The sequence below is a fragment of the Corapipo altera genome, unplaced genomic scaffold (assembly GCF_003945725.1).
Source record: "Corapipo altera isolate COAL_440 unplaced genomic scaffold, ASM394572v1 239, whole genome shotgun sequence".
NCBI classification, from domain to species: Eukaryota; Metazoa; Chordata; class Aves; order Passeriformes; family Pipridae; genus Corapipo; species Corapipo altera.
In genome coordinates, this window is record NW_020884938.1 from 2,258,781 (window position 1) to 2,274,124 (window position 15,344).

General features: G+C 40.2%; 1 protein-coding gene across 2 annotated transcripts in view; it reads left to right on the forward strand.

Moving 5' to 3' along the window:
• The window catches only part of TTLL1 (tubulin tyrosine ligase like 1), a 15,519-nt gene extending 411 nt beyond the window's left edge, over positions 1–15,108 (forward strand). The window contains exons 2-11 of one of the 2 annotated variants that reach the window (XM_027660798.1): positions 192–391; positions 2,098–2,233; positions 3,488–3,696; positions 5,463–5,643; positions 6,797–6,931; positions 7,074–7,182; positions 9,432–9,575; positions 11,412–11,498; positions 12,407–12,570; positions 13,944–15,108. In XM_027660798.1, the coding sequence (XP_027516599.1) occupies positions 2,121–2,233; positions 3,488–3,696; positions 5,463–5,643; positions 6,797–6,931; positions 7,074–7,182; positions 9,432–9,575; positions 11,412–11,498; positions 12,407–12,570; positions 13,944–14,073 (1,272 nt within the window). In that variant the 5' untranslated portion in view covers positions 192–391; positions 2,098–2,120 and the 3' untranslated portion in view covers positions 14,074–15,108. The remainder of the gene's footprint in view (positions 1–191; positions 392–2,097; positions 2,234–3,487; positions 3,697–5,462; positions 5,644–6,796; positions 6,932–7,073; positions 7,183–9,431; positions 9,576–11,411; positions 11,499–12,406; positions 12,571–13,943) is intronic. The other variant, XM_027660797.1, reaches the window with a different exon arrangement.
• The last annotated feature ends 236 nt before the right edge of the window (positions 15,109–15,344 follow it).

Below are 15,344 nucleotides of genomic sequence, written 5' to 3' on the forward strand. Positions count from 1 at the left end.
CATGCCCATACACACCCCAACACACCCCACACCCCCTCATACCCCCCTCATGCCCATACACACCCCACACCCCCTCATACCCCCCTCATGCCCATACCCAACACCCCCCAACACACCCCAAACCCCTTCATACCCCCCTCATGCCCATACCCAACACACCCCACACCCCCCCATCGATGTCTCTGTTGCAGCCTTGGGCTCCTCCTTATCCCTGACACTTCGGAAATCTCCCGACCTCCTCGGAGGGCACGACTGCTTCGGCCAAACTGGATTTTCCAGTAAGGAACTCCACAGCCAACCACACAGGGACATTTTTGTGCCGTCAGAAGGACATGGAGCTGGCTGGGCCAGGTGCCTGCACGGCTTAACCTTTATTTTGCAGTGTGGAAAGGTAAGTCTGCTGTCAGCACAACTGCCTTTGGTGGTGGTGGTGGTGTTGGTGGTGGTGATGACCTGGTTATCTGGAATACCTAGTTTGCAGATCAGAGGATTCCTGTAGAAAATTATGCTGTGTTAAAATTATACTGCTGAAAATAAGAAAGATTTTGCCACGACTTAATATGTTATTTCTTTGTGCGCCCTTGTTGGTGGGTTTCAGTTGTCAATTTATAGAAAATTGGAAGATTTTATTCTCAGGCCCCTTAAGCATCAATCTGAGATGATCAAACTGTCTGCAGAAGCCAAGGAGGAATTCTCAGTTTGCTGTTTGTATTGTTATCCTTTCAGTCCTCCTGTAGCAGGAGGGATCTGTAAGGCCTAAGGTTCCCAAAACAGGAAAAGAATGGCAAACTTGTGATTTTTCTTTTTTGTTTCTGGTGGAAGTTATCTTCAGTGTTTAGCCTTCCTGTGTGTGAATCTTCTGCTGGATTGTTTCTGGCTTCTGAAATCGAGCACAGTGCAGCCTCTGGGAGTCAACATAACTCTCCCTGCTACCACAGAATCCACTTGCTGGATCAGGACGTGGAATCTCTCAGGGTTCCTTGCCATAGGATGTGTAGCAGGTGTTGTTAATCCCTGAGATTTTAAAACCACAACAAGGTGGTGCGTGGCACTAGTGAGTCACTGACGTCGATCCTACACACTTCAGTACAAATAAAGGAATCCCTTTGTTCCATTTCCTTTTGTTTTGGTGGTATCTGGAAGGCCCAGGGAGAGATCATGACCTTGCAGAACTGAGCACACACAGAAAGACAGACCCCGAGCCTTCATGTGCTCTTTTCTGTCTAAGCTTGACTTCAAATCGGTTTGCCAACGGGAATAAAAACAAACGTGTCTGAAACTCTGTAAAATTGGAGTTTAGTAGTAAACATTTCTGCCCTGTGGGATTTGACAGTAAAAATGGTCTGTGGGGGAGCACTAGGTAATGGGTTATACCTCCTAGAAAGAAAGGAACTGTAGGGGCCTGAGCTTGCTGGGAATTGTACATCTCCATGTAGAGTCCTGCAAACTGAAAACCCCTTGAATTCCAGTCCAATATCTTACTTGCAGAAATTATATTCACTACATTCATTACTCACTTGCACTAATTAAATTACAACATTTAGTGAAGATAATTTTATGTTTTAATTTCCTTTCTGTGGAAGGGGAAATAGATGGTGTTATATGTGTGTGTGTGTGTGTAATAACCCCACTCTCCCACTCCTTTGCGTGTTTTTTGTTCTGGGGAGGGAGTCTGCCTGTGGCTCAAAGAGGTTTCCCTCTGAGTTAGGATTGCCCTGCAGCTGATTTCTGTGAAGCACGGCCCGAATGATCCCGCCATCCTGACAAGGGCTGATCCGGGCGAGGGAGATCCCGTGTGGAAAGGGACACCTGGGGTCAGGAGCTGAAAGGCAGCTCAGAAACACTCCTCAGGTTTGGGGAAATCCTGCTGCCAGGGTTTAGCGAGATCAGCTCACAGGTCCCTGGAGCTCCTGTCCTTGTGTGCAGTTGTCCTGTTGAGAAATGCAGGGTTTCACTCTGAACCTGAGACACTGTTTCCCTTGATTTTTAAATCAATAAATCTACGTGGAAGTGATTTCTCTGTGCCCGTTCTGCTCTGACTTTCCTATGTCCTCCCCCCTGTTTTCAGCTTCACATCTCTAAACTTTTCTTTACCAACAGGTTGATCCTGCTGTGGGATAATGGCAGGAAAAGTGAAGTGGGTGACTGACATAGAAAAATCTGTTCTAATAAACAACTTTGAGAAAAGAGGGTGGATTCAGGTGGCAGAAAACGAAGACTGGAATTTTTATTGGTGAGTGCGTTACAAATGCCAGGTTCTGAATTTGTGAAGCATTTTAGTGTCTTATGTCAATACCATAAATAATAAAGCAAAATACATATTGAACAATGAAAGGTGCAGAAATTAGAACTGATTTTTTTGTCTGCAGTAAGCAGAATTTTTCCTTTTCAGTTGGAGGGAATTTGTGGCTTCGGGGGAGTCTTTGAATGTGTCTTGTCCCAACATTTTCTGATGACAAAACATGAGCAAAATAACCCAAGAGTACATAATTGCAATATACAATAAAATACTGTTTTGTCCATGTTATGGAGGCTTGCCCTGTAACCAGAGTGCACTTTATTGTTTAATAATAAATGCCTTGTACTTTCCTTCTCCTTCATGATAATGATTTATGTGCAGACTAATTTTTCAACATTTCAATACTGAGAGTGAATGTGAAATTAGATCAAGATTCTGCTGAAAGGAGGGGAGTAAATAATCTGCCTTCTTATTTGGAATTTATCTGATATAAGACCACTGAAATGCTGTCCTAGAATGCAGTAATCTGTTAATTGGCAGAAACAGCACTCTTTAAATAAACCAAACAATTTATAATGTCCCTTTCAAATACAGCAGAATGGCAGTTTGTGCTGCCAAATGTGCCCTTTGTGAACCACTTATTTAAACGGGCAGGAATCTGGTACTAATCTGCCCCTGCCTTTGGAATGCAGTTGTGGGGAGTGGGGGAACACTCCTGGAAGTTGTTGTGTGACTGGTTGGTTTTGGGGGTTTTTTCTTCCTTTCTGAAATGATAATGTTTCAGGTTGATGGCGTTCAGGGAATATCCTTGAATTTTCACTGTGAGACATCTAACACTGAAAATTCTTGGCATCTATGTCCCTGCTCCTATCCTCTGTGGAAAATGTGGGAGATAACTGATTTGATGACTTTGTCCTAGGCTTCTGTAGCATTTGGGGGCACTTCAGTCATTTTTAGGCCCTGCTGGGGCTTGACCTGGCTATCAGCAAGCCAGGGAGTCCAGTAGGGGTAGTTTGTCATCTTCCTCACTTTCAGGAGTAGTAGAGGGACTGATAAAACCTCCAGCTGGATTTAATTTGCTTTGCTAATAGAATTTCAGGATATGTTGGATTGCCACTGCAGCAAAATACTGTACTATAAAGAGAAACAAGAGAAAAGAGGAAGAAATTGGAGCAAAACCATTTCTGCTTTGTCCTCCTGGGTTGTGTTTCTTGGGAGAAATCATTTGGTGCCTGTCCTTGCTTTCAGGATGAGCGTGCAAACCATCAGGAATGTTTTCAGTGTGGAAACTGGATACCGCCTCTCTGATGACCAGATTGTCAATCACTTCCCAAACCACTATGAGCTGACCAGGAAAGATCTGATGGTGAAGAATATCAAGAGGTACAGGAAAGAGCTTGAGAAAGAAGGAAGTCCTCTTGCAGAAAAAGATGAAAATGGGAAATACATTTATTTGGGTGCGTTGTTCTCGTTGTCGGAGTTCATCTTTTTTCTTACCTAGTCAATAACCTGGAATTGATCCAGCTTTTCTGAACCTCTGGAGTGTTAGAACATTGAAGTGACTATCTTGAAATGCTCTGTTCCTCTCAGGGAAAAAAAAAAAAGTGCACTTTGCCCTAAAATTGTTTGCTGTTTTCTGCAAACCCAACACCCTTCCCTCTCCATCATCCCCTTTTCCCTCCCCTCAGATCTGGAGCATAAGGAAACACAGGAATAGGGAAAGTGAGTCAAACAGTAGCAGCAAATGTTTCCTAGGAAATAGTGTATTTTCAAAGCTTTTCACAAACCTTGCTTTGAAGGATAATATTTGACAAATTGAGAGGAATAGAGGGAACTTGTTGAAGTAGATACAAAGCAGGAATAAAGATTGAACATTTCCTTGTTTCCCTGTTGTATTCCCACAGCACTAAGCCACAGTTCCTCCACAGTGTTACTACTCAAGGAGGAGCACAAATTCAGTTTTGATGCATGGAGTTTAGTTTTGGTTTAATTTTTAGGCTTAGTTTTGTAAGTAACAAGGTCCTTAAAAATGCTGAACTTAATAGTGCAGCATTATCTGAAGCAACATTGGGTGAAGTGATAGTGAAATTATTATTTTTAAATGTCAGGGTGCAGAACTAGATTTGTGACTAGGATTTTTGTGGGGGTGTGTGGGAGTCAAGGGGATGGATTGGTTGGTTGGATTTTTGTTGGGTTTGATTCATTTTGGGGTTTTTAAAATTATTTTGGAGAGGGAAAATTGCAGGATTGAGGTACTTTGCAGTAAAATTAGAGGTGGAACCAAAGGGCCCTGGTACTTCATATGATATAGGGTTGCAGTTTCTTTAATTCAAAAGTGAAAAACCATTATCTGAAAATCTTATGCTGGAGCAAAAACTAAAATAAACTTTTGCAGAAAGGCTCTGGACAGAACTGAGTGAACAAACACGTCAGAGGAGAAATTTGGGAGAATTTTGAGAACAAAGAAAAAACCCAACAAAATAAAAAGAAAACCAGACTAAAAAAAAAAACCAAACAAACCCAAACCAAACCAAAAAACAACCAAGAACCCCCAAACTAAACCAAGAATAAATCAGGAATGAGGAGAGTTGGTTTGGGGGTCAGAAAGCATCAAAGTGAAACAGATGGGAATGTGTGGAGTTGATTTACATCTTGGGAAAGTGAGATGAAAACACTTCATGTAAGAAAGAAGCAGTTCTTTATGGGTGGAAGTGAAGATAATCTGATAGCAGGAAGGGAAAAGTGCTTTTCTTTAGGTTTCAGTAATCATGGTAAAACTGATTGTGGGGGAAAATAAGAATAACTCGTGGGGGTTACATGGAAATAAAAATTCCACATCCAAAGAGGAGGCAACATCAACATTCACATTTTTGCCTGCACAGGGGATGATAAGTTGGTTAATGGAATGGTGAAATTTTGATTAAGTTGAAATGATATCTAGTACTCTAATGTCACAGCATATAAACAGAAGAAGAAAACTGATTCATGTGAATTAGAATCTGTTAATGTGAAAGTGGCATCATGGAATATTTTGCAATTGTTTAAGTAAAAAAGTAGAATTTAAATGGGATAAAAAGCAACGTGAGTCTTAATGAAGGTGGGTCATGGCAGACTGGAAAATTTAAGAGACAGAACCTTTTTTTCCCCATCTCTGTGTGTCAATAACCTTATCAGATATACTGTCCTTAATTGTGCACCTTTCTCTCTTCCCCCCTTAACTCAGATTTTGTTCCTGTGACTTTTATGCTTCCTGCCGATTATAATCTCTTTGTTGAAGAATTCAGGAAGAATCCCTCCAGCACTTGGATCATGAAACCTTGTGGCAAAGCCCAAGGGAAGGGGATATTTCTAATCAATAAGCTCTCCCAGATTAAAAAATGGTCTCGAGACAGCAAAACATCTTCGTAAGTTCTTAAAACCTTAAAGCCTTTATTGTATTTTCTGTAATCAGGTGAACCACATCAACACTCTGATTGTCTGATGCATGGGAAAAGTATTCCATGGTTGTTGTTGCTTTGTCATTATATACTTAGGTTTACATTTAATCTCAGTTGTTATCTGGCTTCCTCCTCCAACAGGGCTTGTTTTGGCATGAGGAGGTACAAAGAACTGTGCAAGTAACTATTCTTTATAAAAATGCTCTCAGTGTTGGGGGTTGGGGGGAAAACTGCACAGAAATAAATTGTTCTGCTTCATAGTATTAAATAACAGGAAGCAAGAGAAAGATCTTCCCCTCAGCAGTTTCAGTAATTATTTAATATGTATTAAATCACTTTCTAAGTTAGTACGAAGGAAGAATGGATTTATATGAAATAAATACATTGTCTTTTTGGAACAGAAAATAATACACCTCATCTTCATGAAACAGTTTAGGAATCTAAGCCTTTCTCTACTGGGAGAAGTTTTGATCACACAACCAATGTTAAGTTTTGTTCCTGTGACCAAGTGACTGGCTGAATATCACTTGAGTATTTGTTTCCCTGTTGGACTTGGAATCTGAGGAATGTCACAGTCTGAAAGTTACCTCAGCTTTTCACAGTGGTTTGCAGTTGCACACCAAGCATAAATGCAAATATTCTGGTGGTGTAAGACCTTGAATAAGGAAGGTAATGTGCTGTGTGCCCTTTGCTTGTCTGAACCATGCCAAGCTCTAAATCCTCTCTGAGGAAGAGACTGGCTTGTAGAGCTGCATTTAGAGTGGCTTGGTCAGCTACAGTGTTAACTTCAAAACTAGGTTTAAATGGTTAATTCACATGGGTCAATTTTATTTTTATGTACTTATATATATACACCAACTTTTTGATATATATATATATATATGTATACACACATACATATATATACACACATTAACTTTTTTACATATGTATATCTACACCAACATTTTTGGTGTTTAATGCCTGATGCCAAGTGTGTATTGTCAACCACCACAATTTTACACGTTGTCTTGGCAAAAGATGCAGGATTTCAGTCAATTCAAAACTTTACAGAATACTTCTAAAGAAGAAAAAAAAGACTTACTGGATTGTATTGCAAACATGACTTGTGTTTTTCCAGGTTTGTGTCCCAGTCTTCCAAAGAAGCCTATGTGATTTCACTCTACATCAACAATCCCTTGCTTATTGGGGGAAAGAAGTTTGACCTCCGTCTGTATGTTTTGGTATCTACCTACCGTCCTCTGCGGTGTTACATGTAAGTTTGTATACATTTGTATTTTGTTTCGAGACAGTGTCTGAAGCAGTCAAAATAATGTTGGGCTTGTTGCTGAAAAGAAGTTTTAACACGCCCGTGGTAATTGTTGGCCTTTAACACATTTTAATGACTTTTTTTCAAGGTATAAACTTGGATTTTGCCGGTTTTGCACAGTAAAATACACCCCAAGCACCAGTGAATTGGACAACATGTTTGTACACCTCACCAATGTTGCCATTCAGAAACATGGGGTAAGTGTTCCTAGGTGCTCCTTTGTAGCAAGACTGATCTTCTTAAATTGTCCCAAAAACTTGGAATAAAAAGGTTTTGTTGTATTTTCCGTGACCTTGCAACTAAAATGCCTCAACTTGCACTTACAAATAAATAAAATTCTGAAGACTGGAGATCAAAAGTGTGCAAGATAATGAGTTGCAGCTCTGTAATAGGCTGTGATATGTTCAGCAGTTGAGAGCAGGGGTGTGTTTCCAGCCTCTTTCCATTTAAATGTTAATATGCTCACTTAGGGGTTGAGCAATGAAATTAATGGTGCTTGGTTCATGTGGATTTGTGCTTTATAGCAGTGCTTTAATATCTCCTTCCTGATCTCTGAGTGCTGCCTGGCCAGCTGGTGGCTTCCTCGTGCCTGGACAAAGATGTTCTGCCTGCACAACAGTTCTGTCCTGGGATTTGCCATTGATATTCATAAAACACCTGGAAACACAACAGCTCTGACAGCACATCCCTGTGTCCCAGTGGGCTGAAGTTCAGCAGTGGGGAGGAAGGGCTGCTGGGTCAGGGGTGACGTGGCATTTTTGTCAGTACTGCAAACATTTCACTGCTCAGGTGCTGGTTTGGGAAGTGCTTTAAACACATCGTGGTCTGACAGGGCACACTGAGAATTAGTTATGGTATGAAAGCAGGTCCCACACAACTCAGAGAATAAATCCTGGTGCTGTTTTCAGTAGCAGTGAAGAGGTGAGGCATGTGATATGTTACCTCTCTTGTTAAAGAATGGCCTTCAAAATTTTTCCCAAATAAAAGCAGCAGTGAAAGTGGTGGTGAGGTCATTTTAAGAGAATAAAGAACAGGAATGGGTATAGAAGGAGCAGCCTGAAAATGTGGAATTGTTGCTAAAATATTTGAAAAGCTTTTCTTAAATTGTAAACCCCTGATATCTGTTGAGTTTTGCAGACAGGCATAAGAGAAGTTTAATGTAAAACCATCCTGTTTGTTCTTCTCTTTTAGATGTGCCTGTAACTTGGGAGGCACTTAGGCTGTACAGTTTTAGTCTTCTAAAACTCCACCTAATTTGAGCTGTCAAGTAATTTGTCAGAATTATGATGAGGTCTGGAAAAACTCCTCTAAGTTCTGGCTTTTAATCTCCACTCTGAGCCTTGTGTGAACCACAGACTTCCAGTGAGTTTGTACCCTCCAAGCTCGTGTGAAAACATCCCTGATTTGGAAAGGGTACAAATCAGTATTGGGAGAGGGAAAGGGTAAAATTAAGGATGGAGGATAAGTCAGAATACCCACCGTAATATTTCTGCTGGAAAATACAATTCCAAGTCGTTATTCACTGCATGTGCAATACAAGCAAAGCAGCAATAATTATTATACTTAATTATTTTCACTCAGTGATCTCCTGTGTAGCCTGCAATATCCTACTTTGTTTTAATGTCTTAAACAACTGTGATTGTGCAATGAAATGATCTGAGGAGAACCTTTATAAAGGGACAAAGCAGTTTTCCTAAGAGTTACCTGAGGGCTGAACATGTGTCTTTCCATCCTCTCTTTGCACTGGTCTTTGCATTTAAAGAGGAATAATGCAGAGCCTTGACAGCCTCTGAAAAGACAAATACAAGGTGTCCTCCTGTTTTTCCCTGTCCACTTTCAGGAACAACAGGGGTTTTGTACTTAATTACTTGAAAAATTAACTTTTAAAAACAATTTGGGTGTCATTTGTTTCCTTGTCTTCTTGAATGTAACTGTTGTCAGTTAAGAAGTCTGTTAAGAAGAGACCATGTTTGCCTTGTGGGGAACAGACAAGTCCTATTTTAAATGAATAAACACAGACAAGCACTCTCAAGTGCTGCATTTAAAAACAGCCAACTTCAGTGAAATTTAGCTGTTGCTCCCTTAATTGTTTCTCCCTTTTCCCCAGAGGAGGAAAACATTCAATTCTTTCCTTTCACATTTTAAAACTTACATTTCTAAACCTTAAATCATGTCTTACTCTAAAACTGTCAAAGTACCCGTTGTTTTTTTCTTCTGAGAAGGATTTGTTACTTGACTTGCAATGTGAGATATCAGCATATATAATAAAAACAGTTGTCTCTGTAGAAGGCAGTTCAAAGTAAAGCTGCAAGAACAATTTGCCAAGTTTCTTTTTAGAGCAACACTTTCATGTAACTGTAAGAGTGGACTTTTTGTGTGAATGAAAAAAAAAACCTGCTGAGCCACTTCAAAGTCTTAGACTGAATGAACTCCTTAAACTCTTCAGGATGATTACAACCACATCCATGGGGGGAAGTGGACAGTGAGTAACTTAAGGCTGTACCTGGAGAGCACCCGTGGAAAAGAAGTCACCAACAAGTTATTTGATGAAATCCACTGGATAATTGTGCAGTCCCTGAAGGCTGTGGCGGTGAGTACTGTCCCTGCAGTGCTGCCAGCTGCACCATTGGGGCTGCAGCCTCCTCAGAGCCATCAAAGTGAGTTTGCCAGCAAAATCCCTGCCTGTGTCTGCTGCTGTTTGAGGGATGGTGTTGGTGCTGATGTCTGCAGTGCTGCCATCTCTTGATTTCTCTGAGAATCTTGGGTGGGTGAGCTGTCTGCCTGTGTTTGAAGGAGTGGGTAAATCTCTGTCCTTGAGGGCTTTGTGAGCTATTTAATATGACTCGATACTGCCCTTGTGAATAGGATTAAGTTCTGCCAAGATGTGTGATGTCATTGCAGCAATAACAAATGTGTCAAGGAAAAAAATACCTCTGGAGGACAATTCAGCAGAGAAAACCTCAGGCTATTAGTTCATCAGAGTTACATAACCTACTTCCACCTCTTCTATACACAACTCACATAGTTATAATGAACTTTTATTAAAAAAAAAAAAAAAAGATAGAAGAAACAACCAGTCCTCTGCTTGAGTGACTTCGTGGTGTTTGGGTAACATCCTGTGATAACTTCAGAGAGCAGGTGTTGCTCTGTGGGTCACCTGGGGTAACTGAAGAGCCCAGGACTCTCCTGTTCCCAAGTGCATTGTCTTGTCCTCTGTTTTGGGTTGGCCCTGGCACTGCTGTGAGCTGAGTCAGCTCTCTGACAAATTGCTCCCTTGCTTTATTGATGGGTTTAGTGTTCTGCCAGTGCAATGAGCTGAGTCATGGAAGGAGCAGAACACCAGACTCAGCACGAGGAGGAGGGACAAGGTCACACAGCAAAGAGCAGTGGGAGGTGGGGAAGCTCAGCTTAACTTGGCCTCTGCTGGGCAATCCTATTTGGAAACAGTTGGGAGAGCAAAAGGGATTATATCCAATGATAGCAGAACCTTAGAAGAGAAGAGAAAAAGTGCTGAGAATGACTGAGCATGAAATTTGTTGGTCCTCTGGCTTTCTGACAACAGCAAATGTAATGAGATGCTTGTTCCTCCTTCCCCCTTTCAGTCCCTGAAGAACTGAAAAGCTCTCATTATTAGTTTGGGTGAAAACATCTCCCTAACCTGTTACTAAGGTTTCTCTAAAAGATCTGATGGGATTTGCGTAGAAGAAGAGTCTTACTGTGCCCACTGCAAATGTTGAGCAGGTGCTGGAAAGCTCCTGATTCTCTAGAGGATCAGCCAAGCACGACTTGTTCCTTGGTCTCTCCTGGCTTTGGGGTTATAGTTGGCTTGAGCTAATTATAATTTAAAAAGGCATCTTGGAATTGCTTGACCTAAAGCCTCTTCACAGTTGCAGCAGCAGGATAAAAGAAATGGTTTTGAATGAGTCTTCTTTTCCTAAATTTTAAAGAATTTGTGGAGCTGTAAATTTTCAAAGTTCCTGTTTTCTCCTGATGTGTGCAGGCTTTAAATGTTGTTACTGCTTTTGCAAAATACGAAAACACTTATTTTTACACTGGAAACATAATGGAAAGTTAATGTAACTTCATACTTGGCATCAGTGCAATCAATAGTATTGAAACATCTGCTTACAGCTTGGGGAAAAAGAAGGCAATCCTGAACTTACTAGCTGGGAGAAAAAAAGGGATTTAAACCAATGTTAGCAGACTCTTTAAAGAGAAGAGAAAAGAAAAAGTGTTGAGAATGATTAAGCATGTGATTTGCTGGTCCTCTGTCTTATATCAGCTTATATCAGAGTTACAGCACTGAAAACCAGTGTAGAAGATTCACAGTGTCATCACATCGTAGCAAATGAAGTGTGTAATCAGGTTACTTACTGAATTGTTGATTTTAATGCATATTTTTGTCTTTTCCTTTTTTTTTTTTTAGCCTGTAATGAATAATGATAAACACTGCTTTGAGTGCTATGGGTATGATATTATCATCGATGACAAGCTGAAACCCTGGCTAATTGAGGTACAGTTGCATGAAATACAGGAAAAAACTCCCTTCTCATTTCACAGGAAAAAAATCTTAAGTAGATTTCAATGTAGTCGTTCCTCTTTTTAAACAGTGTTTTTTGTTCTTTCATAAGTGGATTAAGAAAAATGATGGAAAGTGAAATGGGCCATGTGATGACCAAATTGGTGTTTCTGTTTTTCAAATCCAGTGCCTCCATACAGTTGGACTTCAGAACGTTAGCAGCCCTGTTAGGTAGTGTAGCTGTAAAATTGGCATTGGCTTGATGGAGCATAACATCAAATGAAGTTTTTTTAACATTAAATTTAAGTTTTAGATGCTGTCAGTGTAGTGCTTCGAACAGAGAGCATGGATATGTTTTTCCAGCTCAAAATTTCACAGAATCATGGAATATTCTGAGCTGGAAGGGACCCACAAGGATCATCAAGTCCAACTCTTAGGTGAATGGCCCAAACAGGGATCAAACCCACAACCTTGGCTTTATTAGCACCCTGCTCCAACCAAGAGGGGAGAACTCAGATTAAGAACTTAAATAAAAGTTGTTTACCTAGAAGAGACCCCTGGGTTTCTGTATGTAACAGTGAATTGGGCAGATTTTAAGTACTGAAATTGATGGGGTTTGTAACCATGTAAACTTAGTTAAAAAAAAAAAAATCTCTGTCTTGTGTGATTCACCCTGGTGATCTCATCTGAATAAAAATCTCCAGGCTGACACTGCAGTGGTGTGGTACTTTCCTTTTTAAGTAAAAAGAGAAATTCCCTGTGGGGGGATTCCTTCCAGTGTCTGAGGAACTGAGATGTGCTTTGAGTCTTCCCCTGTAGGACACACAGTCATCACAGATGCGCTTTGGAGAACTTTATACCACCCAAAACATTGATGCTGGCTTTATTTTTGTCCTTTGTAGGTCAATGCTTCCCCTTCCCTCACTTCCAGCACTGCTAATGATCGGATCCTGAAGTATAATCTGATTAATGACACCCTCAACATTGCCGTGCCTAACGGGGAAATTCCTGACTGTAAATGGAATAAATCTCCACCAAAGGAGGTCCTTGGCAATTATGAAGTCTTGTAAGTTTTGTCAGTGTTTTATGTTGTGGTTTTCTGTCACTTCCCTGTTTTATTCATGTGTAATGTAGACCAAAGAGAGAAGGTGAACTTCATTCTGGAGGGAAAAATGGGCATAAAGTACCACTTCGTGTCTTTGGAGCTGCAACAGTGACTTTGGAGGTGGCAGGAGTTGTCTCACCTCATGTCCAGAGAGAATGTTGTCTGATAAGCCCCTGATTGCACCTTCTGAGCTTCCAGCAGCCAGATTTGAGGGACAGAAAGAGAATGTTTGTCTTCTGCATGCGTAGGACTGTAATTGTATTGAGGGTAATAGATGGTAGTTAAAAAGATATAATAGTTATTTGATGCAAATTTTGTCCCAGTTCACAGAAATATTGCTTCTTGACTCCTGTAATTCATGGAGGTAACAATAAATAAAGTTGTCAGATACTTTTAACATTCCTCCATCTGTATTATAAGGAGACAAATGAGTTACATACATGGTAGCAGTGAATACCCATAAAATAGTGTAACTCAGTATATATTTTGATTGTTCCACACAGCATTATAATATTATCTTTTGTTAATTACAATTACCTATCTATAGCTAAATTCTGCTTGGAATATGCATAGCAGCTGAGAGGTCAGTATACACTGAGTTATATGCTTAGGTAAGTGTATAACTCAGTATACTTAGATAACTCAGTATATAGAGTTATCTGAGGCCATAGGTATTAAAGGGCTATTATAAGATATTTAAAAGATATTTTATATAGATATATGAAAAGGTTTTACACAGATATATTAAAAATTACATAGGTATATTAAAAATATTTTAGATATTGTAAAGGCTATTTAAAGAACTGCTCATCACTGTGGTGAAGTGTTGCCAAATCCATGTCATGAAATGCATTTAATTTAATCACATGGTTACTCAGTTCACCTCATTCTTTCCCTTCTCACTCTCTGATGCAACAGTGGGGTTTTTAACACTGCAGCTAAAAATCCTCCCTTTGAAGCAACAGCTTAAGACTTTATTTAACTGGCAGCAGCCTCGTGTTCTGCTTAACCACAGAGACCTGCAGAAGTACATGGGAAATTTCACAAGCACAAAATTTCACAAGCTCAGGAGTTTTGACTGAAGCTGCCAGATGGTTTGTGTTTCTTTCAAAATGCAGCTCAAGGTACTTCAGATGATCTGTGTTGTAAAATCACACGTGCTTCATAGAATCAGAGGTGCATGTCGTACCATGCAGGCACGAAGCCGTGTGTGGGACAGCTTGTGTTCACTTTCAGGGCTAGGTATTAAGCAAAATAGAATATAAAAACAGAATGTAGAGGGCTTACTTTTGTCTGTGCAGCAGGAGCAGGCACTGAACTTGTCTCATTTCCAGGTATGATGAGGAGATGGCACAGAGTGATGGGCCCGAGCGGGACCCGAGGGCTCGCTCTGGGCAATCCACTGGAGCCAAAGGAAGTCGTGCAAGGGATTTAGGAAAGCCTGTCCTGACCACCTGGAAGTGATAACAGGAAAAACAGCTGCACTCCTGGTAGGAAGATATCACCAATAAAACAGTGGTTTTGCAACAGGTTCCTGTGTTTTGCTGCACTGCGTGTAGGAAATACTAAAGGAGACAAAACTGCCTCTGAAAAGAAGTGAAACAAATATTCAAAACCCAGGAACTTTACTAGACATACACTGGCTTGATTGTTATTACAACAATATATGTGTAGTGTGTATGTGTATATAATAATATTTATATAATTTGTATAAACTGATATTATCTTGGTAATGATTAAGAACTTTCTGTATAAAGATGACAACTCCAAATATGCATTCTGAAAGAAACTCTTTGCTCTGCTGGGTATTATTTATTTCCTCCAGCAGCCTATCCCTTGCTCCCTGTAAGAAATGAGCTGTGGATTCTGTAAAAGGGTGAGAGAGGTAAGTGTTAACATTGTCATGATGTTCTTGTAGTAAAAGAAGAGCAAATAGAAAAAATTAGGAATACATGCACTTGAGGCTAATGTCAGTTAATGCAGCTAATGATTTATACCAGGATTAAGAAATTGGAAAAGAGCTCTTTATGTGCTGAGGGTTGGGGGTTTTTATTTCCTTTAAGTGTTCTGAGCTTCTAATTCTTTGAAGGTAGAAAGCTTGGTGGACTGAGGGAGTGTTTCAATGGTATGTGGATGGTATACTGACTATTTCAGTAGCCATTAATGTTTGTTTTGAGATGATGCACGTCTGTGGAAAAACAGACAGAACAACCACATACTGTGATACATCTCATTGCTTGAAGCTGATGGAAAATCTTCATTTGCACCAGAACCCCTCAGTGTATTTATGCATGTATATAAGTCAAATATCTGTATATTTTTATATATTTTATGTGTGCTCTAACAAAAATACTGTTGCACATGACGAGCTATTTCTGGTAGCTTTGATAACAACAGTTGTGATGATTAGCTGCCAAAACATAGAGCAAAAGGTAAAAATGGGTATTTCAGTTCTTCTAACAGCAGACTAGATAAATAAACTAGTTAGATCCGTGATTGCTGAGAGTTGTCAATGTCCATGGAGCCATAAATTTGACCTCTCCCCAGAGTTTTTAGTTTCTTGAGCACAGAAAACAGACCTCTTTGCTTGCTTTGGAAGGTCCTCCTAGCAGAGGGCAGGAAACTGTGGTCTTTGGGACAGTTGGTGCTGATGACTCTTCAGTCTGAACACAGGGCAGAGGGCAGATGTGGGCTGGGCTCCCCAGGAATACCCTTACACATAGTCTGGGATTCAT